The sequence below is a fragment of the Leptonotus elevatus genome, chromosome 18, assembly GCF_054856555.1.
Source record: "Leptonotus elevatus isolate MCC_2025b chromosome 18, RoL_Lele_1.0, whole genome shotgun sequence".
NCBI classification, from domain to species: domain Eukaryota; kingdom Metazoa; phylum Chordata; class Actinopteri; order Syngnathiformes; family Syngnathidae; genus Leptonotus; species Leptonotus elevatus.
The window spans coordinates 10,684,397-10,711,132 of NC_141256.1; the positions used below are offsets into that span (position 1 = coordinate 10,684,397).

The following is a 26,736-nucleotide window of genomic DNA, read 5'->3' on the forward strand; positions in this document are numbered from 1 at the left end:
ACGTCGTCTGGTTGTGAAGTATCGAGCACTTTGAAGTAAATTCTCTCTTCCTCGAGTAGGTTGCCATTACAACCTACTCTCTACAGTGGCCTATGCGTGCCGTGAAACACACATCTGATATCCCTCCGCCGATGGCTCGCGTTTTCCCCTTTCGAGGGGGAGGGGGATATGGATAAAAACGCTCACATGGGATAAATATTTTATCACTAAAATAAACGTCCCCCCTTCATATAAACGTGTGTCAGCTCATCTTTTGCGTCCCCGTCATTTGCGTCGCTGCTTGGCGGGCAAACCCACCCAGGAGGCACTAGACTCGGCGCCGCGCGGAGGAGCACAGTGAGCGGAGGCGAGCCGGGCCTGTTTTCGAGCGCCTGAATGGAGGCAGCCTCTTCCTGGTGGATAAACAGTGACAGCTACAGGGCAGCCACCGACACCCAGCGGCCCGGCTCCGGCTCCGGCGCTGCCCCCGCCGAAGCACGCCGAAAACATGGCTTCAGACAGGCCGCACATCGCGCAGTTGACTTCTGGTGAGTAGCGGAGCTCGGGGAGCGGGCCGAGGTTGTCGTTTATGTCCCCCCTTCTTCCTCCTCGCGATCGGCAGCCCTCTTGTAACGCAGCTCGCCTGTTCCTCTTCTCTCTTCCCTCCGACCCACACCAGAGCTCTACTTCCTAATCGCCCGCTTTCTCGAAGCTGGACCGTGCCAGGAAGCAGCCGAGGTAGGTGTTTTGAGAATTTCGGGGCTCATTTGGAGCACATCAAGGCGGCCATGAGGCGTCATGTTGTCTTTTTTTAATCCATTTTCAGACGCTGATAAGGGAGGTGGAGGATAAGGAGGTGAGTGGAGTGGAGAGATGCGCTGGCGCTGCAATGTTGTTCCTTTTTGCTTCACCACTCGTGGACATGTCTTTAAACAACAGTTTTTATGATGATAACACTTAAAAATGTTTGGTGTGTGTCTTCGTGTTTAGCTGTTGCCCAAGAGGGTGGACTGGACCGGGCAGGAACACCCCGGGACGTATGACAATTTGGTAAGGGAGTTTCTCTCTTTTGCAGGGAGAAAGTTTCACACGGCAACTTTACGAATTGAATTTCCCGCATTTTTTCCCCCCATGCAAGCAGCAAAACACATTATAATGTTGTTGTTTTCAAAATGAAAATGATAGGCCTTAGATTATGATTTCTAGGGGGGCGGGGGGTCAGGACCTGACATCATCACCCAAGTGGTGTCCCACGCAAATCCTAAAAGGGTAAAGTGGAGTTTTAACGCGGTGGAATTGTTGCTACGTCACGAGTGTTGTGGGTGCAGGCAGGCAGGCAGGCTGGACTGGACTGGAGCAGAGGCTCTCACTCTCGCTTCACTTACAGCCTGCTCCATACTTACAACACTCCTCCTCGGCTGCAAACTGGATTATTTGACTCATTTTTAAATTCAGTTCATATTTGGATTAAATATGGATTAGCAGCTGCCACTCAACAGGAAAAAAAGAAAGGCAGAAAGATGTTGTTGGATTATTATAATTTTTCCCTGGAGGTTTTATTTTGGACATGGAGATGAGAGGTAATGTGCAACTCTTATTTACTTATTTTTGTTTCTGTATTATTATACTCATTAGAATCCATGAAGGGGGAAATTAGGCTCGCACTCCGCTGTTGGAAACAACACGTAGAACCTGATCACACGCAGGCATGCAATGCAAGGCTAGATGTCAAGAGTGAAACCACTTTCACTCTGACAACCTAATGGTGTTGTCGTTGCCTTGCTCAAGGGCACCTCGACAGTTGTCCGGAAGCATGTCTCTCCAACAACTAGTTGTCATTTTTCGTTTAATAACACAACAGGATTTGGTCCGTGACCCTCAGGTTCCCAACGCCATGTCCTTACAAATGATATAATGGCAACTATTTGCATATGGACAAATATTGCAACTAATTAATGTGCGCATTATGCTAATTCAAAGCACATAAGCAAGCTTTAGGGGGTTTTACAGAATGGAGAAAATGCACTAATCCCCATGTGGTTGACTACATTTACCAATGAGCTATACATGTGCAATGCACATATTTTGGTATTAAATCATATTTAATCAATACTATTAACTATTAATTTTATTTTGGATGATTTTTCTTTCACGGATATTTGTTTTGCACTAACACATGAACATTATATATCTATACACTGGGGATTAAAGTATGTGAAAGTGTAATGTTAATGGAATGAAACATATTATGAAGCATATTTGTATGACTGCACGTGCTCTCGTTCGTTTGCTCTCTGCGTGCCCCTCCCACCACCCGTCAATCAAAGCCTGATTCTATTATTCACTTGGGGGGGAAATAGTCCAAATGCTTTAAATTTTTAAGAAAGTATGTATATATTTTTTGTGACATGGACATTGGTTTTGGCAGTTCGTTTAGTAATATTATTTTGTTGTTATCACTCCCAAGTGGATTGTGCATTGATGGTGGAAGGATGGTGATGAGAATTAATTACCATTATTAATTAGGAGTAATTAGTGAAGACGCCTAATTACATGGAATACACATTTTGCATTATTAAGATAGAAGGTGATGTACAAGTAGCACATGTCTATCTATGAATGAAAATGAAAATGTTTTTTAGCGAATGAGCCATCTTGACAGTGTTTGATTTTTTTTAATCGGTGCTGTGCTGCATGGAAAATGACAGTTATGATGGTTTATTTTGCAATTATGTGTAGGGAGCTATTATCTGCAGAGAAAATTATCAATCTATGCGTCAGTGTGTGTGTGTGTGTGTGTGTGTGTGTGTGTGTGTGTGTGTGTGTGTGTGTGTGCGCGCGTGCGCTCATTGTGATATGCTGATCACGTCTCCTGTACCAGCAATGATGTTGGCTGTAATTATGAGCAGCCATTAATTGTGCGTGCGTGCGTTCGTTCGTGTGTGCGAGTGTGTGTTGCACAGGCTGTTAATGCACTGATAAGAGAATGGACAAGGTGTGGGAGTGTACACATGCATCTTGCATTTCATTATTTAAATGTGTGCAGTTCTGCACAGGTCATGTGTAGTCAAGAGACCCTGTAGAATGAAGCCAAAATCTATATTCGTTGTCTCTTGTTTCAAAAGAAAATCTTCTGAATCCTTGTTAACTCTAGTGCAGGAGCAGTAATACTGTTTGAACGTTACAAAAGAATTGTATTGATTTGTAATAATGTATGCAGTGTAAAATAAAATGTACATTTGTTTATTTGCGAAATAGACACGGATGTATTTAATGAAATGCAATCCTCTTTTGATTTATGGATAATTTTTGCTTCGTATGTAAGTTGGGTGCACGTTTGGTAAATTAATTATTATGTTCTAGCTACATAATTAGTTAATGTTCTGTATAATGTATATTATATATTATGTTTCTTGTTTCTTCACTCCTGGTGAATTGTCAGGTTCCCAATGGCATGCGTCCCTGAAATTCATGCTTGACTACATGACTCATTTTTGTTGTTGTTTGTTAGAGACGGCATACAATGTGAAATGGAGGCATAAACCTGCTTTTAATTATTATATAAAATTAAATTTCTTCTCCTTTGATTATAATGTAACAATTGCATTTATCTATTGCTCCATCTCTCATGTCGAAAAAGGAAAATAATCTTTTGGAATCAGTTTTATGTGCAAATGCGAATTGTTTTATTTAATTTTCTTGAATGTTCTGTTGAAATTTATTCAAAAGTCAAATTGAATTTTTTTTTGTAAATATCATGTATGTGTGTTTATCACACTCATTTTGTGTTCAAGTTGGCTTACATGATGTACTCCATTAAGTTTTTGTCATATTTTTCTTCTGGCGGCCTATACTAAATGAATTGGCTTCTGAAAATGTATTTTTAAGTTTCCACTTTCCAGGCGCCTGATTCATTGTCATAGGGACACTTTGTTGATGCACAACGTTGTGGAGTGTTTTGATGTAGTTGCCCATCTAATTGTGCATATGTGTTGTTATTATTATTATTATTATTATGTAGGTGAAGCTGTACCGCCACATCAGCCCTGAGCACCTGCTGCACGTGTGCTCCAGAGTGTGTCCTCTGCTGGAGCGGGATGTCCCAGCCAGCGTGCCAGGACTCACCAGCCTGCTGGGGGCGGGCCGACAGAATCTCCTGCGCACCAGCAAAAGTGAGCCGGCAACATCTAATGCTTCATTAAGTAGCACACAGATGTCAACTAGTGCACAGGAGTCGTCCTACTAGTGTACTTAAGTTATCCAAATAGTGTGCAGAAAAGTCTCAAGTGGGGGGAAAAAAAAGTTACTAATAAGTTGTCATTCCACTAGTGTGCTCTAATAGCTTTACTTACCTTTTTTTTCCCATTTTTACACCACTTTGTTTTTGTTGTCACCCAGGTTGCAAGCATGTGGTATGGAAGGGTTCAGCGCTGGCGGCGCTTCACTGCGGCCGGCCGCCAGAGCCTCCCATCATCTACGGGAGCCCTGCCAACATCGGTAAAGAACACCTGTGATTTTGTTCCATTTACGACAGTAGTTTTCACTGACGGTATACAGGGAACCACATTTATAGCGGGGGGGAATAAGCTGCACACCAACTCGCAATAGGTGAAAATCCAAAGCTGTACGACATCTGTTAGAAAAGTTCCAGAATTGGTGTCACAAATGATTCATTCAAAAACAGCCTTTAAACATGCTTTACTATGGACTGTTTTTGCTTCTATGAAGCTGTAAACGCGCACACATTCCAAATGACTGGCCAAACTATTCCACTTTAGTAAACTTGTTCCTATCTTTTTGCCACAATGTTTTCAGTGTAAACAATACTAGATTTAATTCTGGAAGGAAGCCATGCATCCTTGCATCATGTTTCTCTCTACTCGTTGATCCAGTGGAGACCAGCCACGGCCGGCGGCTGAACGGTTCTTACCGCCTGCGCCAGCTCGTTCCCACCGCAGTGTATCAGCACATGAAGATGCATAAGAGGATCCTGGGACACCTTTCTTCAGTCTACTGCGTCACCTTTGACAGGACGGGACGACGCATATTCACCGTAAGTGAGCCATGTGCGTGTTTGTGTAATTGTGAAGGGTACCAAAATAACACTTCCGGCAACTTTGCTCTTTTGTGGTTCCTTCTTTGGCAAACGTTGCGATGGATTCTCAAGTCAAGGATTGATATGTAGGACTTTTGGCAATCTTGAGTACTATTTAGGGTTCCATTGTTGTGTATATATATATTTTTTTAATGATATTTTTGGTAGGTTGGATCTATTGTCAAAAGATGTTGCATACCAAAATAACAGCTCTCTACATTAACAATTTTGGCAGTATTGTATGTTTTGTGGTTCTATTGTTAAAAGTTGTGGAGTATATGAAAATAACATATCCGGCACCTCTTTCGGCAACTTTGTATGTTTTGTCGTTTCATTGTCAAAAGTTGTTGTATATGGTACCAAAACAATAGTTTTGAGAATGAAAGCTACGATTGATGCCAAATAAGCAGACTTTTGGCAATGTTGTATCTGTGTAGTTCGAGTTTCAAAAGTTAAGTAGGGCACTAAAATAACAGATCTGACTTTTGCCACTTTTGGAAGCCTTGTACTTTTGTGGCTCCATTGTCAAAAATTGTGAAAGGTACAAAAGTAACTGATTCATACTGTACCCATTGCTTTTACTGTAAGGTTTATTTGTTTGTGTGTCTTCAGATTAAGGGCAGCAAAATAACAAATCGGTGCTGTACAGCATTTTGGCCATTGTGTTTGTGTGGTTTCCGTGTCAAAAGTTGTATGGGGGTACCTAACAGATCTGAAGTTCTGAACTGTACCAAATTTGGAAGCCTTGCTTTTTCTTTTTTTTGTGGCTCTAGTGTCAAACAGTGGTCAGGATACTAACGTACTGTCATTTTTTGGTGTTTTGGTGTTGTGATCATGAAAATATTTTAAGGATACTAAAACAGACCATAACACATTTTTGCACACTGGTTCCCTTGTCAAAAGTTGTGAAGTTTGCATTTATTTCATAATTTTTGCCTTGTAGTTATCTGACTTTTATAAAAAAAATTATTTAATGCTGCCTGCATCCATTTGCAGCGTTCACGTCCTAAAATGTCTAAAAATGGCTACGGAGCGTGAAGGAGGGGGTGGTCGGGTGCAGGGGCGGGTACTAGATTGACTCCTCTCTTATCTCTCTTTGCGTTTGTACATTTCCTGGGCTCGCTCGCATTCGCCGTCTCTTTCTTCTACTCCCGTGTGGCCCCTCCTTTGTTCAGTTCCCTAACACCGCACTCCCTCCCCTTTTCTCCTTTCCCGCGTTTCCTCTTCACAAGTGGAGAGCGAGAGTGTTTCCTCGGAGGCCCTTGCTGGATAAATGCCAGAATTAACATTCATCCTCTGGCTCCGTCACTCCCTCCCCCGCCCGCCCGCCCGCTTCCGGTTTGCAGTCTCTTTTGATCATCATATTTTTATATCTTTTTACCTTGTGACGGACATGCTGTATTATTTTTCCTTGACTGTTCAATTAAAGCAGTTGTAAGCTATTGATGCTCTCAGACAGGTGGCCTAATACAGTGGTGCCTTGTGGTGCGAGTGACCCAACATACATAAAGATTTTTTTTACATATGAGACGTCGTTTGGATGATTCCAAAAGGCTTAGGGCTGTCACAAACAAATCTTTTTAGAATCAGTTAATCCATCGATTACCCGAGTAATCGGCATCTCCCCTTTTTAGTGACGACCAATTTTTGTGGTCGACTTAACCGAGTTAGCCGAATTTTCCCCCCGGCCCCATTCTGATGTATCGTCCGCTTTCTCCGGCTTTGACTTCAGGGTTCAGACGACTGCCTGGTGAAGATATGGAGCACGGACAGCGGGTGTCTGTTGGCGACGTTGCGCGGGCACGCCGCCGAGATCTCCGACATGGCGGTGAGCCACGAGAACGCCATGATCGCTGCCGGCTCGTGCGACAAGACCATCCGCGTGTGGTGCTTGCAGACGTGCGCCCCGCTAGCTGTGCTGGAGGGCCACGCCGCATCCATCACGTCCTTACAGGTGAGGAGAGTCACCTTCTGCTGTATAGAGTATAGTGTGAAAATAATTAATATAAGGATTTACTGAATGAGTGGGGCAGAACTAAAAAATACAAATGTATTTGATCTCTATTGCTGACTTTCGCCTGTTGCTAGTGAGTCTTTCTTGAATACAACATATTGTATATTATAGTGATCATTATTTCAGATTGTTATGATAAACTGCTTGTGTTTGCAGTTTTCTCCTCTGTGTAGCGGCTCCAAGCGCTACCTGTCCTCCACGGGTGCTGACGGCACCATCTGTTTCTGGCAGTGGGACGCACGCACACTCAAGTTTGGGTGAGACACAGCTGCCATTGAAAAGAGTGCACTGAGGAATTCTTTATTATACATAAATAATGATATTGTTAAGAACATATGGACTGTACAGTATAGTGAAGGCTCTCGAGTTGAACACAATTTGTCATTTCCCCCATAGGAAATAAATGTGCATAAAACGAATTAATCTGTTCCAGGGCCAGCCTTTATTAAAACACTCTTGTTATTTTGTGGGTCAAATTGAAGTTAAAAACTCTAGAAAACATATTGGAGAAATGTAAGAAAATTAAATTAGTTATTTATTTAATTTATTATTATCATTTAATTGACATTGTATATTAAGTAAGTCAATTGTTTGTTTTTCTCAGCTGCTAAAATACAAAATTATATATGTATATATAGTCACAGACAAAAGGACAAAAATGTAAGCAATACATTTTAAGACTTAAAAAGACAGTGAGACATAGAGTGGCATTTTATAATGGTGATTACATTAATTTGTCCAATATTCACAACAAAAACTTGATTCTTGTAGTTGCACTAAATATCGAATGAGTAGTCTGTAATTGTAAAGGTGATGCTTATTTTTTTTGTCATGGTTCAAACTGCAGTGAGTCTCATTGATCCGTGACCATTTTAAGTCACAATTTAACATTCAGAACTGTCATACAATTCCAATGAGACTAATACAGCTGCTGTATAATTAAAATAAAGTAAAACTAGTCATACTTTGATGGGATCAGGTGGGAGTTTGATACCAACTGAGTGTTTTATAGATATTGCCCGATAGCAGATGCGAGTTTATTAATTATCTATTGCTCATATTAGTTAAGTCCTATTTCCTGTTCAATGACTGTCATGGCAATTCCCCTCACTGCTACACTTCTTTAGTGACCTCATCTTTTCTTTGCATCCAGTCAGAGACCGAGTAAGTTCACTGAGCGTTCCAGGCCTGGCGTCCAGATGATGTGCTCCTCCTTCAGTGCAGGTGAACACAACAAACAGCAACAACAACAAATGACACCATCTGGACATTGTACACTATGAGATGACTTCAAAATATCAAATAAAGTAGAACATAATTTGTTTGCGTACAGGTGGGATGTTCCTGGCGACAGGAAGCACGGATCACATCATCAGAGTGTACTACTTTGGCTCAGGACAACCAGAGAAGATCTCAGAACTGGAGTCCCATACAGTCAGTAAATCAATTGAACACTGTTTTTATGCCGTATCGGGGCCTCTGCCGATACCGGTATCGGAACAACACTAGTAGTGGTCATTATGTGTTCATGTAGTAAAGAATTTGGCCGAGGTGTCTATAAGAGCAGAGGCCACTATGTGAGGAAAAATACCATGATTTGGTAAGCTGTCCTACTCACACTGGGATCTATATTTTTTGTTTACTAGGACAAAGTTGACAGCATCCAGTTCTCACACTGCAGTGACCGGTAAGTTTGTGTGTCAAGGGAGTTGTTTGTTTGCAAATACTGCAGTTTGTTATTATGGAAGCTCTTGGTGTTGTAATTAACTGACTTGTCAGCACAGTAGAAATGCTGCCTTCACTCTGTAACTCTGGGATTAATACATGAACTGCATTCACAGTAATTCTTTAATGAGGTGTTGAGTTACTTAATGTTTTTTTTGTGTTTTTTGCATTAATGTGTGTGTTTATTTTATTTTTTGTTAGCTTTGTGAGTGGCAGCAGGGACGGCACAGCACGCATCTGGCAGCTGCAGCCTCAAGGCTGGAGGAGCATCCTGCTAGACATGCAGACCAAATTGCCAGGGTACGTATGTACTGTGTAGTGCTCTGAACCTCTGCTTTTTCTTTCATTCGAAACTCCATAGATGAGCTAACGGACATTAGCATAGATTTTACGGTAACTATAAACCTTTAAATAACTGCAACCTCGCTCTAAATTACACAGAATCTCTTCCAGTAGACCTCAGTGTTGCCTGGCATGTCCTGGCACAACAAATTCGTATTTGTCTGTGTTTGTTAAAAAACTATTAAGAATTTGCGGTATAACAAAGGTTGCAAACGATGAACCGCAATCAACTGTACTGTTTGCCAATGTCAAATCAAAACGTGTGCAAAAACTCGATTGATTTAGGTGATAAGGTACACTTTTTCTTTTTCTTTTTTAGCTACCTTATCATGATGAGTAATTTATTTGCAATATTTGCACTTGGGGCCTTTCCTGTAGGAAGTACAACCCGCCACCGCTGGAAGACAAGGTGACTAAGCTAAAGGTCACCATGGTAGCGTGGGATCGCCACGATGGCACGGTGATTACGGCAGCCAACAACCTGACGCTGAAGGTCTGGAATTCCATCAGCGGGAACCTGGTTCACGTCCTGATGGTACGTATGGCCGGTACATGAACACAATATAAATATGAAATATTTAAATATACAGTAAATATTTGGTAGGAAGTTTGTTTTTGAAGACTATAAAAATGGCCAATTTCATCCTAAAATTGCCAACCCTGTTTGTGTCTACACTGGCGTTTTTTTTTCTTTGCCCACACAAAATGACCAAAGCCTAGAATTCTAGCAATTTAATGTCACCCTTCTCTTTAGTACACAAGCTTCAAATTTTTTGAGGTAATCCTGGAAATCCCTAAAATGGTATCAACATAGGAGACTGGCTTTCCGTGTCTTTATGCACATGGCTTCTTGAGACTTTTATGTGGGTCTATTCATGATAGACATTTATATCTATGTTTAACTGATTCCAGGGGCTGAATATGAAAAACATCAAGTGTTTGATAGACCGCATGGATATTCACCTTTAAAAATGGCGGCTTAACTAAATCGTCATACTTCCTGTGTCTTTCAGGAATGAATTCTTGACACTTCTTTTGTGGGTCTACGAGAGACATGCATATCAAATTTCATATTGCTTAGTCAAACAGAATTTTCAAAAACACCTCCCTAACACTCCTGCCCAGGGCCCTAACAACTGTCTGTGCACAGTCAGCCCAGCACATTTACATAAACCTCTGTCAACTTGTAACCGACACTGGTAAAAAAACAAAAAAAACTACGCGACATGGCGCGACGTAGTCATGTTTCACTCCAATGTGGGCATTTAATCTGGACAGGGTCACGAGGACGAGGTGTTTGTCCTGGAGCCGCACCCCTTCGATCCCCGCATCCTATTCTCGGCGGGACATGACGGCAATTGTATCGTATGGGACCTGGCCAGAGGCGTCAAGATCCGATCCTACTTCAACATGGTGAGCTGGCGCTGGGGGGGAATCTGCATTGCGTTTCTTCTTTGTCCTTCTCACATGTGGCGCAGATGTTTTACTTCAATTCTGGTGTGTGGGGCTGCATGAATAAAAGAATACACTTAGTGATGGTATGTACACCGGCACCTAACACATTTTGGGTAGAAATTGATGGAAGGATTAGTCAAATATATTTAGTACGGTAAGTGTCTAAAAACTGATTTTTAGGTATACGGGGTGCCTTGAGATATGAGTTTAATTCATTTATATCACCAAGCTCGTAACTCAAAGTAGATGTATCTCAAATAGGCGCTTATTTGTTATCCAAATGTATTTATTTGTTTTGCATTGTGTTAGCATTCAATTAAGCTGACTTATTTAAAGCAACGCTATGCTGTTTTGTTTTTTTGTTGCATAAAGAGTAAAAAGTAAAACCATGTCAAATAAATCATGCAAGGGACTTTCTTTGGCGACACATGACGGCACAAGCTGAAAATGGCAACATTTGTGAGACCTTTACTTCATCGTGGTGTACCTAATAAACTGACGAGTGTCTACATCTCCCTAGATCGAGGGTCAGGGGCACGGGGCGTTATTTGACTGCAAGTGTAGCCCGGATGGGCAACATTTTTCCGCCACCGACTCCCACGGTCACCTGCTCATCTTTGGCTTCGGCTCCAGCGGAAGGTATGACAAGGTAAGGTCGCGTGCGTACACATACACACACACACACACACACACACACACACACACACGCACGCACGTAATGATGTCACCTGACTTCATTGATCTGCAATATTCTAGATCGCTGACCAGATGTTTTTCCACACTGACTACCGGCCCTTAATCCGCGACGCCAACAACTACGTGCTGGATGAGCAGACCCAGCAGGCGCCTCACCTCATGCCGCCCCCCTTCCTGGTGGATGTGGATGGCAACCCCCATCCACCCCGATACCAGCGGCTGGTGCCTGGCCGGGAGGGCTGCCGTGACGAGCAGCTCATCCCGCAGATGGGCGTCACCTCCTCGGGTACGAGTGTGATGTCACCTGTTGTGTTGGTTTGTTTCCAGAACAACAGTTTTAAAGGATTACTGCAGCGGGTGGGCAAAGTATGACATACTTTGTTCTTTAATCCTGCCCGCTGACCATTTACATTAAGGTCATTCATATCAATTAATTTATCTAGCTTTGCCTATAATTTGTTGATTTAAAATATATTTATTCAATCTTTACTTCAAATATATATATATATATTTTTTTTCATTAAGACCTCTTCAGACCCATAGATGGTAGCAGTGGACATGACATATTCACGTGTCTAAACCAATAAAACGCATAATTTGGATGATATCAACACTTGTGGTTCATAATGGACTATATCCCACGGAGAAGGCGGGACTTCCGACTTCCGGGTTTTCACCCATCAACTTTGTTTCTGTTTCCGGTTATGACGTAAATTGGCCGCGTCCCAATGCTCACACGAATAGTTTTATACTGCAATGACATTTGTGCCGACGGGCGGTTGAAATTATTGTAGGCGCGTTTGTTGCGTGGCGCGATGATGTGCGTGCAGTATATGTCCACATTAGTTGTAATTAATATGATTTATTGCATGAGGCTTTTTCAAGATAGGTGATCAATGAGAGAAGACGAGCGTTTAAAATATTACACGTCACACTTTTGCCGGAAGTGCGTGGCATCTAGTCAGTTGGATCTTAACTAACCAATCACAATTGCAAGTTGATTTGCATGATGTTCATGTTAAAAATGGTGCATGTAAGCTTGGTAAATTGACAACACGTTGCAGCCATATTATCCTGGCGTCCACAATAACGACTAAAACATGAGCTAACCCCCCCCAAAATACATGTTCCTATGTGGAAGGAGAGTCAAAATCAGCACACACAAAAAAGAAAAAATGCGGGTATGAAGGGGTTAAATAATTGGTTGAATAATCGAATAAAAAAAAAAATTCCACATAATACATAGACATGTAAAATATATTTTTTTAGATTTCATTAAAAAAAAATTTTTTAAAGTAGCCAATGTTAGTAATTTTACTAAATATGAATAACCATTTAAAATGAGCATGAGATGTTTTTTCCCATTTAATATTATTAAATATTAACTGACTTGACCAATTTATCTGAGGAAGGAAAAAAATATCTAATCAAAATTGTCACTTACCGGCAAGTATTTTTTTTCTCTCTCTAAGAAAAAAGAGCAGCAGAAAAAGGTTAATGCAAAATTGATTAAAACGTTTTTTGTAAATTTTCAAACGGATCATTTTGCTCCTAACAAACTCCATTTATTTTCTTACTTAAAATTGACTAATCAATTATTTCATGAGCTACATGAATATATTTTTTTACAACACATTAAGAGGTTTTGTGGTATCAGTCAAAGCGTTAGACCGAAAGATACCATTGTAATCTTCTGCCAAGGCAAGACATTATCCCTCTTTTTATGTGCTTAACGAGATGGTTTTAAGGGAACAACTACACTCTAATGTCAATTAACAAGCCACTTGATGCTACTTACTGACTGAACATAATTAAGAGATAATAAAAAGGGCCAGTGAAACAAACTCCAAAGTTGGATTCTGCGTATTCATTCTCAATTATTTATTTTTATGGCTGTTTTTGTTTACCAGGCTTGAACCAAGTGGTCAGCGAGCAAGCGGCGGATGGCTCCAGTCCTCTGGATACCATGATCCAGAGATTACAACAGGAACAGGACCAGAGGCGGGGCTCCAATGAGACGCCTGCTGCTGTTACCGCAAGCTCCCGAGTCGGCAGAGGTATTCATGCTTTGTGAATTAGTTCTTAGGCTAACTTTTTTTCTCAACTGACTTATCCTCTTTAGAAAAATTAAATCATATATTTTTCCCTTCATGTTGGATCTTAAAGATGACTTGCTTCTAACAACCCCCAATTCCAATGTTCCTTCAAAGCTTCAACTTGACTGTGCCACACCACATTTACAACCATCACAAATATCTTCTACCTTTTGATCCCTCAGGGTCTGTGGGTTCTCCGACAGAGGTGCACTCGCCGCCCAACGTGGGCCTCCGTCGCAGTGGGCAGATCGAGGGTGTGCGGCAGATGCACAGCAATGCGCCGCGCAGCCAGATGGCCACCGAGGGAGACTTGGTGGCGTGGAGCCGCCGGGTGCTAGTGCCTGAGCTGGAGGACGCTTCCATCCGGTAATAAACTGCAACGGAGTAACGCCAACAGTTTATTTAGCCTCAGTGCAGTTTACTGTATATTTTTGTTGTACTGTGGATGTTTGTGTGCTGACTATGTGTGTGTCTGTTTTGGTCATGTAGGAAACAGGTGAACTGGCGAGAGGCCAAAGGGGAAGAGGAGATCAACATTTACCAGTCGGAACGCAGGAGACGCACCATCCACTCCCTGCCAAAGGAGAGCAGAGTAAGACTTTTAAGTCAAGACACCTTTTTGTTTTTTTACTTTCAATGTAATAGACAAATGCTACAATGGCACTCTGTTGAGCACAGACCTCCACCAAGGCCCAACCATGTTAATTTGACTCCCCACCAAATTGTGTACTTTCATATTTATTTACTTGTGAAGGAAAAATACAATTATCAATATATGCATTTTTTCTTCTTCAAGGATGCCTTTTTGTTCCCCCGAATTTCACTAAAATGGCTTCCTTCCTGCATTAGACGTTTCACAAGTAACAGCCATTCTGTACTGATTTAGAAAAAGTAGGAACTTGTTTGGCTCCAATAGAACCACAAAATCTCCTTGGTGAAGGTAATAACAAGCGACACACTCACCTTAACCAAGGTCTGTCTACCTTGCCTAAGTTTTCACAACCTGATTATTATCCTATTAATGTTTTTTAATGGACGGAGTCACACTGGCGTCACCTTTGATAATTATCGACTCGCAGGTTCACCCAACTTCGGATGGCATGGCTGACGAGGGGAGGCGGAGTCAGGGTAACCACGGTTACCAGACCCGGGCGGCCGTGGAGGAGACTAGCCGCCAGAGTGCTGAGGCGGCCGACGACGACGACAACAACAGCATCTCAGAGGTAGAACACACACACATTAAGGAGATAATCCAGATTGTGTGAACTGTCTTGGTGTGTGTGTTATCAGGGCGAGACAGAGGTGAGGCAGATTAACGGACACTCATCAGAAGAAGAGAAGGATGAGAAGCAAAAAGAGCCGTGGCCTGATGATCACAGCAGTTCAAGGTATGGCTCGGTGATATGTCCTTAAAATTAGATATCAGATTTTGTTTTCACAAAATTCCAATTTCCTGTATTAATCATTGTTGCCTTGTCCGCACAGCGACTACTCCAGCGACTACTCCGATTGGACGGCCGATGCAGGCATCAACTTGGAGCCGCCCAAGAAAAGTGTGAAGGTGAAGAAGAAGAGCAGCAGCTCAGAAGAGGACGGAGACAAGAAGCGTGACCCCAAGAAAGAACGCAAGAAGGACAAAGCCGACAAGGACGGTGCAATACCAAAGAAGACGAAGCCAAAGGAGAAGAGGAAGGTTTGTCATTAAAAAAAAATATATATAGCATCACGAATAAAAACTTAAATGTGATTTGTTAGAAAATGAAGTATGCTCTCTGGCAGAGGGCAGAGTTTCAGGAGCAAGGGCTGACTTTGGAGGAGTGGCTTCCCTCTTCCTGGATCACGGACCTGCTTCCTAGGAGATGTCCTTATATTCCACAGATGGGAGACGAGGTATTTAATAGCCGCTAGGGAGATAAGGGCTTTAATTAGAGTACTTTTTTCCCCTTTCTTTGAGAGGTCATGATTTTTTTTTCCAATTTAGCACTTTTTTCCAAATTAGCACTTACAAACGTCATTGTTTAGCTAGTTTGCATCAACTCTGTAGCATAGCTACTAATGTAGCTACAGACCTGCATTTCTTCAAAATATTATCTTCAGCTGCAGAGAGTACCACACCTGCATTTGTACAAATGCTTTAATAAGTAATAATTAGTTTTTCTTCCAATGGTGTTTTGTTTGGGCTAAGGCTTTTAATTAATTTGCAGGTGCATTGGATCTTTGTAAGTAGACTCTGTTTAGCAAGTTTGCACAGCTGCTAATATAGCTAGACACATTCACATTTCCTCAAATAGCCACCATGGGATGCTTAATCTTCCATTTGAATAGGGTACCAGGCATTTAATATCAGTAGGGAGAGAGGAATACATTTGCTCAAACTCTTTAAGAAGTTAACTTTTTCTGTACATTGGGGCTACAGTTACAAATCTTTTTCTTGTGGGGGGAAATATGTGGGTGTTTATTTAATGTGAGGTATTTATTTGTTTGACAGCTTTTTGTCATCTTGTGTGTGTGTTTGTGCAGTTGTACTACTTCCGTCAGGGTCATGAGGCGTATGTTGAGATGGCCAAACAAAAGAAAATTTACAGCATCAACCATAAGAAGCAACCCTGGCACAAGATGGAGCTGCGGGTAAGGGTAGATTAAAATAGTAACACAAAAAAAGTATTACTTTTACCAAATTGTTTAAATGTATGTCTTATTTTAGGTCTAAATGTGACAATACACGTTGAACTACTCACAATGTATATTGGCAACTTAATTTTTTCATGTCATTGTTTTATTGACTAAAACTTGTCGATTGAGTAACAGTAGTGAAGTTTTTAGCATAGAATTAGCAAATCCATGAAATACAGCTACACGGAATACATAATATATAAAAAGCATTTCTAAAATAGTTAAGTTCATCATATTTCATGGTGGCGTCTAATGACGATAAGGAGTGTGTATAATGTGTTTGTTTTTGTTTTTGCATGTCAGGAGCAGGAACTGATGAAGATCGTGGGGATAAAGTATGAGGTGGGCTTGCCCACATTATGCTGCCTCAAACTGGCCTTCCTGGATCCGGACACGGGCAAACTGACTGGAGGATCATTCTCCTTGAAGTAAAGATCCTGCTCTGTCCCTCTAATTTCGCCATAAAAAAGAAAAGAAAAGAAATGTTGATATGATATTTTTTTGTCATAGGTACCATGACATGCCAGACGTCATCGACTTCCTGGTGCTGCGGCAGCAGTTTGACAATGCCAGGAAGCGGCAGTGGACTATTGGTAAGGTATCAACATTGCAGTATTTGTTATAGTGAAGCGGATGCACTTCAAGCGTGATCTCCTGTGTGCAGGTGACAGGTTTCGCTCTGTGATCGACGACGCCTGGTGGTTCGGCACCATCGAGAGTCACGAGCCGTACCAGTCGCAGTACCCGGACAGCCTCTTTCTATGCTACAATGTCTGGTAGGTAAACATCACAAAACGTTTTCATTTCATTATGTATGATGGAGAGTGTTTAGGCAGCATGGTGGTCTGACATTCAAAGGTCTTAAATTTAGTGTCACCCATATGAAAAAGGATGTGCATTATGGGATATATTCTGAAAAATATATTTTAAAACCAGCATTGTGTAAACTTGTTGCTAACACTTCTTCTGTGGTTCCAGCTGGGATAACGGCGACACGGAGAAGATGAGTCCGTGGGATATGGAGCTCATTCCTGATGAGGGTGAGTCCTTGTAACACAAAACAATCTTCTCGTAAGTCTCGATTTTCAAAATTGCGTGCTCCCTTCCTCAGCGTCCTTCCCGGACGAGTTGGGCACGAGTGTCCCGCTCACGGAGGAGGAGCATCGCGAGCTCCTGTACGTGCCGCTGGATGGTGAATGGGGATGTCGCACGCGTGCCGATGAGTGCGAGCGCATCATCAAAGCCATCGACCAGCTGTGCACCCTGGGTAGGGTATCATCATCTTCATCGTCATCACAGTTCTCATTCCGCCTTACCTCATGCAAAACAAAGCTGCTTCTTGTAAATGTGTCAGCATGGTGAGGTCATCAGCGTGAGAGAATGGCTGCAGTGTTGCTTTGACTCACTGCGTGATGTGCAGTGAAGCCCTCTTTATTGATAGGGAGAAGAGGTTTTTACTTTCTGGACCTGGCTTTGCTACATCTGTGTAAAGGTTAGATTTGACTTTATGAGGTGGCTTTAGTGACTCCTTTGCCTGAAAACTGCTCCAATGGCGCTTTCTCATGACTTTTTGGTAAAAGCTACAGGTCCATTCTAATTTAATCTCCAATATCCAAAATGTGTTTATCTTTTTTGGTTTGTTTGTTTTTACTAACTCCACAAGTGTCAACACAAGGAAGTGAAAACACAGAAGTAAACAGTAATGCAAATATTTTACATTGTACTGTATAGCATTTTTTATTTATTTTTTAGCCTGGGCTGGCTAATCACCACCATTGATTTTAATGAGGGTAACTTCCACTTTACGCCACTGGTCGCTATAGGCAATTTTTGCGCTTATGATGGGCACACCTTATCATATAGCATAATTACATTATATTTAATGGTCATGCTTTTGCTTTTTTTTTATATTTATTTGTGTTGTTTGTGCAGTGGCTGTATATATGTCACCATTAACAAACAGATTTGTATCCAAAAGACAAAGAAGAAATTTGATTCCATGTGTGTTTGGAGTTGTCACATGAATCATGCAGTTGAAATCAAGCCTTAAGGGCTGTCGCTGGCACATACTTGATTGTTTCGTCTAACACAAACCGTTTTTGTTTGTTTTCAGACATTGCAGCACCGTTTGCTTTCCCGGTGGACCATCAAGCGTACCCCACTTATTGCACGGTGGTGGCTTACGTCACGGACCTCAGCACCATACGCCAAAGGCTGGTCAATCGCTTTTACAGGTATCTGAATGCGAGTTTGTGTTTGTGATAGGATTGAGTACAATGGATTATAGCGTGCGCACACTCTGGCTTTAGACGACTGTCGTCGCTGATGTGGGAAGTTCGTTACGTGGAGCACAACGCGCAAACGTTTAACGAGCCGGGCTCCTTCATCGTCACCACTGCCAAGTTTGTCTCTGACCTCATGCTGCAGTTCATCAAGTGAGTAGGGTGTCCACTAGCTTCTTTCCCAGCCTTTTTAACTAATCAAAAGCACGTGCATATGAATTATTTAATGGATGGATGGTTATTTTATTTATTTAATTCAACTTTATTTCATGATGCCCATAAAATAGAAATTTTGTTTTTCCATTCTCAGGGACCAAAGTGTGACAGATCTAATGCCGCTCTATAAAACCCTGAAGAAATCCACCTTCTCTGACTCTGAAGATGAGGTAAGTTCCTCAAAGCATCAACTAAATACAAATTTAGTATATGAATGAATAGTAATGTTTTTGTTGCCCATGTAGGATGAGGAGGAGGAAGACGAGGACACGAGTACGCCAGGAACCTCCACACAAAACCACAAGGTCTAGTAAAAGACAGTTGCAACATGAAATGCAATCAAACAAAAAAAGTGTTTCATTATATTTGAATTTTTTTTAAACATTTGACACAAAAGAGGAAGTAGCAGTTACAGTTCAGTAGTATGTCATTTTTAATTGCGTACAGTCTTGAAAACGGTTTGTCATTAGTTACATTTAGATTTTTAATAGACAATTTTTATTTACCTTTTTTTTTTGTTTATTGACTGATTTTTCCCCTTTATTAAAGCACACAAAATATTTTTCTGAAGTGGTACTTAATAATTAAAAAGTTTAAGAACTACTGATCTAAACCATGCCTGAGTTTGTTTTGTCTCGTTGTTTGTGATGGCGATGTCAACCGTAGGAGCGGCGTTCAACACGGCGGATTCTGCGCACGCGACCGCCCTCGTATGACCCTCAGGCGTGGCGAGGACGCTGCAAGGAGCTGCTAGACCTCATCTTCCAGTGCGAGGACTCTGAGCCCTTCAGAGAACCCGTGGACCTGCAAGAGTATCCGGTACGCACAATATGCTTTTCTTTGTGATTATATAAGGACTGGCAAAAGCAGAGTACTGCACAATATATTGATATATTGATATTTTGATAAATAAGGATAATAGGACAATGCGGTGATGATGTGGTAATTTTATACATTTGAAAAAACAAACATGTCTGTTTGTGTGCCAAATGATTAAATAGTCAATCGCAGCTAGATAAATAACCAGATGAGATTTTGTAAAATCTTACATTAGGTATTCTAGCACCCCCTGTTGCTGAGGCATGCACATCACAGCCTGACGATGTTAATATTTATTTATTTTCCATGTGGGCAAAAGCTGTTTATTTTTTACTCAAGTGTGTAAGATATCCATTATGTGGTGTTGGTGTGTGTGTATTATGAATGGCCATTCACTAATCTTAAATCCACTGTTACTGTGCCAGGATTACCTCCAGATCGTAGACTCTCCAATGGATTTTGGCACTGTCCTCACCACACTGACTGCAGGCAAATACCAGACGCCCATCCAGCTCTGCAAGGATGTGCGCCTCATCTTCAGCAACTCCAAAGCGTACACGCCCAGTAAGAAGTCCAGGGTGAGAGAAGCACACACACTCACACAATAGTAATGCAGCCTCATTTCAAGAATTAATTCACAAACCAAAGTAATGTTTCTCACTGAAATGAATGCAATAAAAGTAATCTGTTCCAGCACCCGTATGAAATTTGATGTTGTTTTTCTGAATGTAGTTGAAAGCAATCAGGGTAATAGTGCAATCTAAAAACCAAAGTGAATACACAATTTTCAAGCCCTTTGACCCTCCCTTTGTGTATGTTCAGATCTACAGCATGAGTCTGAGGCTGTCTGCGCTCTTCGAGGAGCACATGAGCTCCATCCTGGCTGACTACCAGGCCATCCACGGCCTAACGGACAAGCTCACCAGACGGACAACCGAACGCCACGCCCGACACGCCACCCCTGACCAGCGACCCACACGACACAACGTCAAGAGGCGTCGCCGTAGCGAGTCTCCCCCCAGCAGCGCAGCGTCCAGGTACAACTACATAACCTGCTGGTCCTCCAGTTTCAACATCAGTCATGTGACCCTCCCTCTGTTCGTAGCCCAGAGAGGAAGAGACGCGTCTCGTCACGAGTGACCAGCAGGCGGGAGCCGTCGCCGCCTCCCTCACGGCCCCCCTCCCTGAGACAGAACCTCCCCCCGAAACACACGCCTCCGCTGCTCAACGGGAAGACGGACACGCCGGCAGTGGGGCGCACACGCAGCGCTGCAAGACTCTTTGCACACTCGCCACCACCGTCGGCATCTGCGCATAATGCCAGCGCTACAGGTCAGATCACCTCAATTTTCGTTTTTTGTTTTAAACTAAAATGTTCTTTTGGATTTAAAAAAGACAGAAATAAAAATCACAAAATTTGTCAAATTTGCATTACTTGAATGTTAGTAGTTGGATTAAAAAAAATTATAATCTAAAAACTGACAATTTTCAGTTTCATAAATATAAAAAATGTTGACGTTTTATTTTTGTGCCATCTTAGGTTTATTATTAGGTTTTATTTAAATTTAATTCACAAGTTGCAAATCTTGAATTGGTGAGGTGGTGTTTTTTTCCCCCTCCCAAAATACTTTTGAGGTTGTTTTCTATAACCCCCCCCCCCTCTCTCCCTCCAAAATGAGGAAATGACAAAAGAGGAAGTGAAAGACACATTTTTTGGGGGGAAAGATTTAAGTGTTTTTTTTTACATACATTATGTTTTTAATCATTATTTAAAAAGGTCAATCAATCGTTTGCACCCCCATATTTATGTTCCCCCCATTTGTTCAAATAAGGTATATATTAAACACAAAATTTTCTGAAAATGTGTTTGAGGAAAACAATATTAAAAATGTGACATTTAAAAATTATACTGACATTTTTGTGTGTCTTGATTATTTGATTATACTTTTTCTCCAAACTAGAGTCGACGCGAACGCTGAGAACACACAACTTTGTTTCCGCCTCCATGCCACCTGCAGCAGCTGAGAGGACGACGCCCTCCCCGGGCGTGGAAGGTGGTGTGACGGGAAGCATTCGGCGGAAACCTAGGACGCCTGTGAGACGAAGATCAGGTAATGTTAGTGCGAATCATCATTTGCAAATAAAAAGTTTTGTTATTATTTATATCCAAAAAAAAAAGAAAAAAAAGAAGCAGTTTTCATTTTAGATTTGTTTGTGTATATCTCTTTTGTTGGATGTGATTTTCTAAAACACGCCTTCTGTGTGTCACTTCCCCTCCCAGGGTCTCCTGAAAGCCCCCCCTCCCAGAGTACAGCCCACCTGAACGGCCACAGCTCTCACTTGACCGCCGCAGTGGGACGGAGGGGACGGAAATCCCGAGCGGACCCACCGGCGAGCCCTCCGGCAGACCTGGCATCTCCGACAAGCCCCTCCAGGAAGCGCGGTCGCCCCCCGGGCAAGAAACGAGGCAGGAAGAGCAAAACCGATCGGGCCAGTCCCGCTCTTGATGACGACCTTGACCAATCCACCGGTGACGAGGGTGGTGCATCAGCAGCAATCACGTTGGACTCTAGCACGCCGAAAAAGAGGGGCCGACCGCGGTCCCTCAGAACTGAGGAGGTAACACCGCCGCCTCCTCCCCCTCCCCCTCCCCCTCCTCCTCCTCCTCCTCCTAACCCCGCGGAGACCCCTGAACCTTCGCAGCTGAGAAGGAGCAGCCGGCGAGCTCACGAGGACATCACATCTGCACCACGGACGCATAGAGGCACTCTGAGGGATGGGGCGGCGGACCACCAGGAGAATGAGAATGAGAATGAGGAGGAGGAGGAGGAGGAGGAGGGCAAGGATGATGCAGGGGGCTCCATGCGCACCCGTAACCAGGGGCGACGCTCAGCCTGGTATGTGGAGGACGACTCTGAGGAGGATCAGAGGCAGCTGCTCTTTGAGGACTCCTCCATCACCTTCGGAACCTCCTCCAAGGGACGCGTACGCAAGCTGACAGAGAAGGCCAAGGCCAACCTGATTGGCTGGTAGCCTGACACACACAAGCAAGCCCCTTTCACACGGCCAATCAAAGCTGGCTATGGTTTTTTCTTCTTTTTTTAAGGACAGTCTAGATGAAATTTGCTGTAAATGTTTTGGGACAAATAAGTCCAAATGTTAAAATTTTCTTAAATATTTCTTATTTTGTTTGTGTTGTTTTAAAGAGAAAAAAAGAAAAGACAGATAAGTTACATTTTCTGAAAATGTATTTGGGATTTCAAAAAAACAAAAGCGTAATTTATACATTCAAAACAAATCAAAGAATCATGACGAAATTAATTAATATAATTTGAGGGATTTGTCATTTTACCCCTAAACCATTTTTTATAAATAAATAAAAAATGTAAAAAAAAAAAGAGGGAAAAAATTATTCAGACCAAAAAAAACACAATTTTTAGAAAATACGTTTTTATGCAAGACTGAAGATTTTTATGTTCATCATAAAAAGTTACGTCTGACATGCGACAATTTTGCCGCAACGCTGTGTGCAAGGGGCTGCACACACACACACACACGCTCATTGGCTCAGCTGCTGCTAATCCAAGCTGTGCCCCACTCCCTCCCTCCCTCCTTGAGTATTGGTCCATGTTGGACCCCCTCCCACATTCTCCTTTGTCTCAGTACTTGAAAGAAAAGCCGCTTGCTTTATGGAACTGTACCGTCTCCAGTGGGTGGATGGGGTCATATACGCCCACTTGAGCCCAGAACGTTTCCCCGTCCCCAAAGGTTTTTTTTATACACCAACACCCCAGCCCACACCACCCCATCCCCTTCTTTTCTTTTCTTTTCTTTTTTTTGTTTTAAACATTTGTACATGATGCTTCGCCCTCTGCTGGAAGTCTTACATGTTGCTGTCTAATGAAAAGCATGACGCTCTATATATTTGTGTCCAAAAATTCTACACCACACTTTTTTTTTCCTCCAGCTTTTTAGCCAAAAATGTTTTTTTTAATGATACTAATAAAAACTTTTGCAGATGGAATGCTTTACAGTGGACAACAAAAATATAGAAATGTGTGTGATTCATCTCGATCCAATAAAAAATAGTTTTTCTAAAATTATTTTTTAAATATGAGTGTGTGTGCTGTCCAATGAAATTTTTTTATTTGTGATTTAAATATTAATCCAGCCCAGTTGTGCCAATCATGCATTTTTTTAGATTAAATTTTTGTCATGAAAAGAGATATGGTTTATGTCCAATGAAAATTATGTACAAAATAAAAAAAATTTAATTTGCAATTTTGTGATAACAAAAGAAAGAAAAAACTTTATCCCCAAGTAATCAAAACATGTAATTCTATTATTTTATAGCATGAATAACAATTGGGCAAAATCATTCATATAATTTTTTATTACATCACAAATAGATGTGATTTTTCTTAGTGTTATCACAAAATGTGTTTTAGTAATTGTTTTTCATGAAACACAGGAAAACTTACAGTAATATGGTCTTCATTGGACAGCAACACAAACATGTTTGCATCCCTGTCCAATGGGAAAAAAGTAGGTTCTCTTAAAAATTAATTGGATTTAAGAAGCAAACAAAAAACAAACACATTTTTTCCCAGTAAAAGCTCACAAAATGTGTATATACTTATTTTCCATTCGACAAGGACGAAATGGATGAGTGTGCTGAAAAACCAAAAGTTGTACCTTTTTACTGGTAATGTTGGTCAGAAGGGTTCTATTTTTTTTTTGTGTTGTCAACATGGACGAAAGAGCTCATGTATGCCGTACTGCATTAGCAATGTGCCTTTGTGTTTGGTGTGTGTGTGTGTGTGGGAGAGACAGACAAAAGTTGTGTATTTATTAGATCACATAACCAACACTATAGCCACATGCCACCCTGCACAGCTTCTTCGCAATGTGCGTTTTACTGTATTTTTTATTTGATTTTTAAGTGTTGTAACCACCCACAACATATATACACATATATATTTTTTAAAGCAAATTGGGTCAAATTGGCAAGTGTTGGTGTGCGTTGATGAACCTTGTCGGGACCTTTTTAAGCTTTCATCACTTGGTCAGGCTGGATTCTCGACCAGCAAAATGGCCGCCCTCCTCTTCCATTGTCCTAACATACCCGTGTCAGATTATTGATGTTATGGACACACTCGTACAATGTTAAATTGTAGTCCGAAATTTTGATTGACAGACCCTGAGAGTGTTGTATGATGCATGCTGTGGTCTAAAGTGTCACCTTACGTGACACAGTGGAACCTGCAAATGTCCCATTTTTCTGAAAGTAGGACTTGGTGATATGACCTTTGGGAAAACCCCCAAAACATGTCAGATTTGGTACCATGTGTGTCAAATTTTGAAGACATTAATGTTCCCCTAAGAGATTTTAAACTTTGTTGTATCTTTGAAAAACAGTCACGACTCAAGAAAGGTCCAAATAGTCGCTAAATGTAACGACCAGCTTGCTAAATTGTCAACGCTGCCTGTGCTTTTTATAAGGTAACTCATCTCAGTTTGCAACTGTGTTGTTAGTGTAAGCAGTACACATCAGAGCGGACACAGACTGAACTATGGCCAGTGCAAAAAAAAAAAAAAAAGTTTTGTTTTTTTAAAATGGCCCAGGTGAATACATTTTAATTAATTGATTAATAACCCAGCTTTTTCAGAAAAAAAATCTCTTCATAAATCAAACTTTTGGCTTCATAAAACCCTTAGTCATGCTAGAGGTAATTAAAATGTATATTTTGCAAGTGTAAAAATGACAACAAATGCTGCTCTCACGGATGACTGCAAGGGAGGAGGTGAGTCTCTTCACATTAACACTGTTATGAAAGTTCCCATTCTTATTCTTATTGTCGTTTTAGCTTTATTGTACCGAGCAACCAGGACGTGGTACAAGATTCAGACTTTGCATTAAGTTCCACTTCCTGTTCTATGGTCTTTAAAAAAAAAAAAAAAAGTATGCATCAATGGTGGCTTTTTGAATAAACCTGTGGAGTTAATCCTCGTGATGCAAATGGATATTTAGAGCCCCCACCCCAATTTTTTTCCCCATCTATATATTTCTGGAATTTTCTTGGAAGAAAATATTTAAGAGAATTTTTGGGCCCAAATAAAACCGTTATTTAAAAAAAAAATATTGTCAAGTGAAAACGTAAATTTTTTTGTTTTTTATTTTTATCTCAATTTTGTGATTTATTTTCTTTTTCTCAGTTTTTTTTTAATGGCCAAAAAAGGTTAAGATTTAAAAAATTTAATAAGTTGAGATGCAAACTCTTCATTTGACAAATATTGTGAAATGTTATTCATTTACCCCCACCCCCCCCCCCCCCCACCCACGCGCACATACCTTTTTTTTCTTTTTACCGAACAATATTGAAGAGTTTTTAGATCGACGTATGACATTTCATAATTTTAAAGAAAAAAAAATAACATTTTCCACAATGAGGGTCACATTTTCTGATGTCCCCCTGCAAACTTAACTTTGGAGGTTCCACTGTATATTTGATATAAGAATCTGGTTCCCTCAAATATGCCGCTGACTTGAACACACTGGACATTAGCTGCTGCATCATCATGATGCTGATTATTGTGGAATCAACTCCTTGCTGCTTCGCTTTGCTTTTAGAATATGTCAAATATTTGTTTTCCCCATCCCAAATGACCTTCTCACAACTCCTGTTTTCTGCATAAATGTCATGAATGCATTATATTGATAGTATTTGCTACCGTCCGAGTCCTAACACATTAGAAATGATCTTCAAGGGGCCTTAAAGAGATGCGGAGTTTTACGTGCGTGCGTGCGTGTGTGTGTGTGAGAGAGAGCATTTCCAGTTGTCAAAGAGGGCGTGGCATGAAGGGATAGACTTCTGTTTCACATGTCTTTGTTAGTTTGGATACTTTTTATATAAATATATTAATGATATCAACAAGTGAAAAAAAAAAAAGCCTAAAGCTAGAATGTACGTATATACGTTTGTGTGTAGGCAAAGTACTGCTGTCCTGTTAGGTGGTACACACAATATTTTAAAATAAATAAAACAGTTGTGTTTCTGTATATGCTTCTTCTTACTTCATTTCATAACTATGTGTTTTTGCTAGTTAAGATTGGCTGTAAAATCTGCAATGTGATTGGTCAAAGAGAATGCTGATGCAGTTTACATGGGTAATGTGGCAGCCATTTTACACTCAAAGATAGATCTCTGACCAATGACATTTTAATGTAGAGTATTTGGCTATTATTTGCTAAATCTCAAAATCTGATTGGCTAAAAACTATTTGCGCTCCAATCACACCTGTGCTGTGTCCTATCTTAATTAACCGATGTTATAGTTTAGGCAC

At 41.2% G+C, this 26,736-nt stretch overlaps 1 protein-coding gene across 2 annotated transcripts; it reads left to right on the forward strand.

Annotated features, from left to right (window-relative positions):
- The first annotated feature begins 278 nt into the window (after positions 1–278).
- phip (PHIP subunit of CUL4-Ring ligase complex) lies at positions 279–26,452 on the forward strand. 2 transcript variants are annotated; one of them, XM_086060560.1, is made up of 41 exons: positions 280–527; positions 659–717; positions 806–835; positions 970–1,029; positions 4,001–4,151; positions 4,378–4,476; positions 4,872–5,032; positions 6,807–7,028; positions 7,245–7,345; positions 8,242–8,312; positions 8,422–8,522; positions 8,735–8,775; positions 9,015–9,113; positions 9,534–9,690; positions 10,434–10,568; positions 11,131–11,259; positions 11,367–11,592; positions 13,217–13,363; positions 13,585–13,768; positions 13,892–13,994; positions 14,482–14,625; positions 14,693–14,790; positions 14,888–15,095; positions 15,182–15,292; positions 15,923–16,030; positions 16,379–16,503; positions 16,586–16,668; positions 16,740–16,851; positions 17,054–17,115; positions 17,187–17,342; positions 18,189–18,309; positions 18,385–18,510; positions 18,668–18,743; positions 18,819–18,878; positions 19,240–19,392; positions 19,818–19,970; positions 20,215–20,429; positions 20,498–20,724; positions 21,354–21,503; positions 21,674–22,011; positions 22,231–26,452. In XM_086060560.1, exons 1-41 carry the CDS (start codon positions 488–490, stop codon positions 22,423–22,425), a joined length of 5,337 nt encoding a protein of 1,778 aa, XP_085916686.1. In that variant the 5' UTR covers positions 280–487; the 3' UTR covers positions 22,426–26,452. The 2 variants fall into 2 exon arrangements, with proteins under 2 accessions (XP_085916685.1, XP_085916686.1); XM_086060559.1 differs by having other exon boundaries at positions 279–527; positions 21,674–26,452.
- The last annotated feature ends 284 nt before the right edge of the window (positions 26,453–26,736 follow it).

What these genes read in the sequence shown, in the direction of transcription:
- phip (XM_086060559.1), top strand. Translation starts at nt 488, where the DNA reads ATGGCTTCAGACAGGCCGCACATCGCGCAGTTGACTTCTG. An exon ending in CAGAACTGGAGTCCCATACA is followed by an intron (nt 8,523 to 8,734) that starts GTCAGTAAATCA and finishes TTTGTTTACTAG; the next exon opens with GACAAAGTTGACAGCATCCA. An exon ending in GATGGGCGTCACCTCCTCGG is followed by an intron (nt 11,593 to 13,216) that starts GTACGAGTGTGA and finishes TTTGTTTACCAG; the next exon opens with GCTTGAACCAAGTGGTCAGC.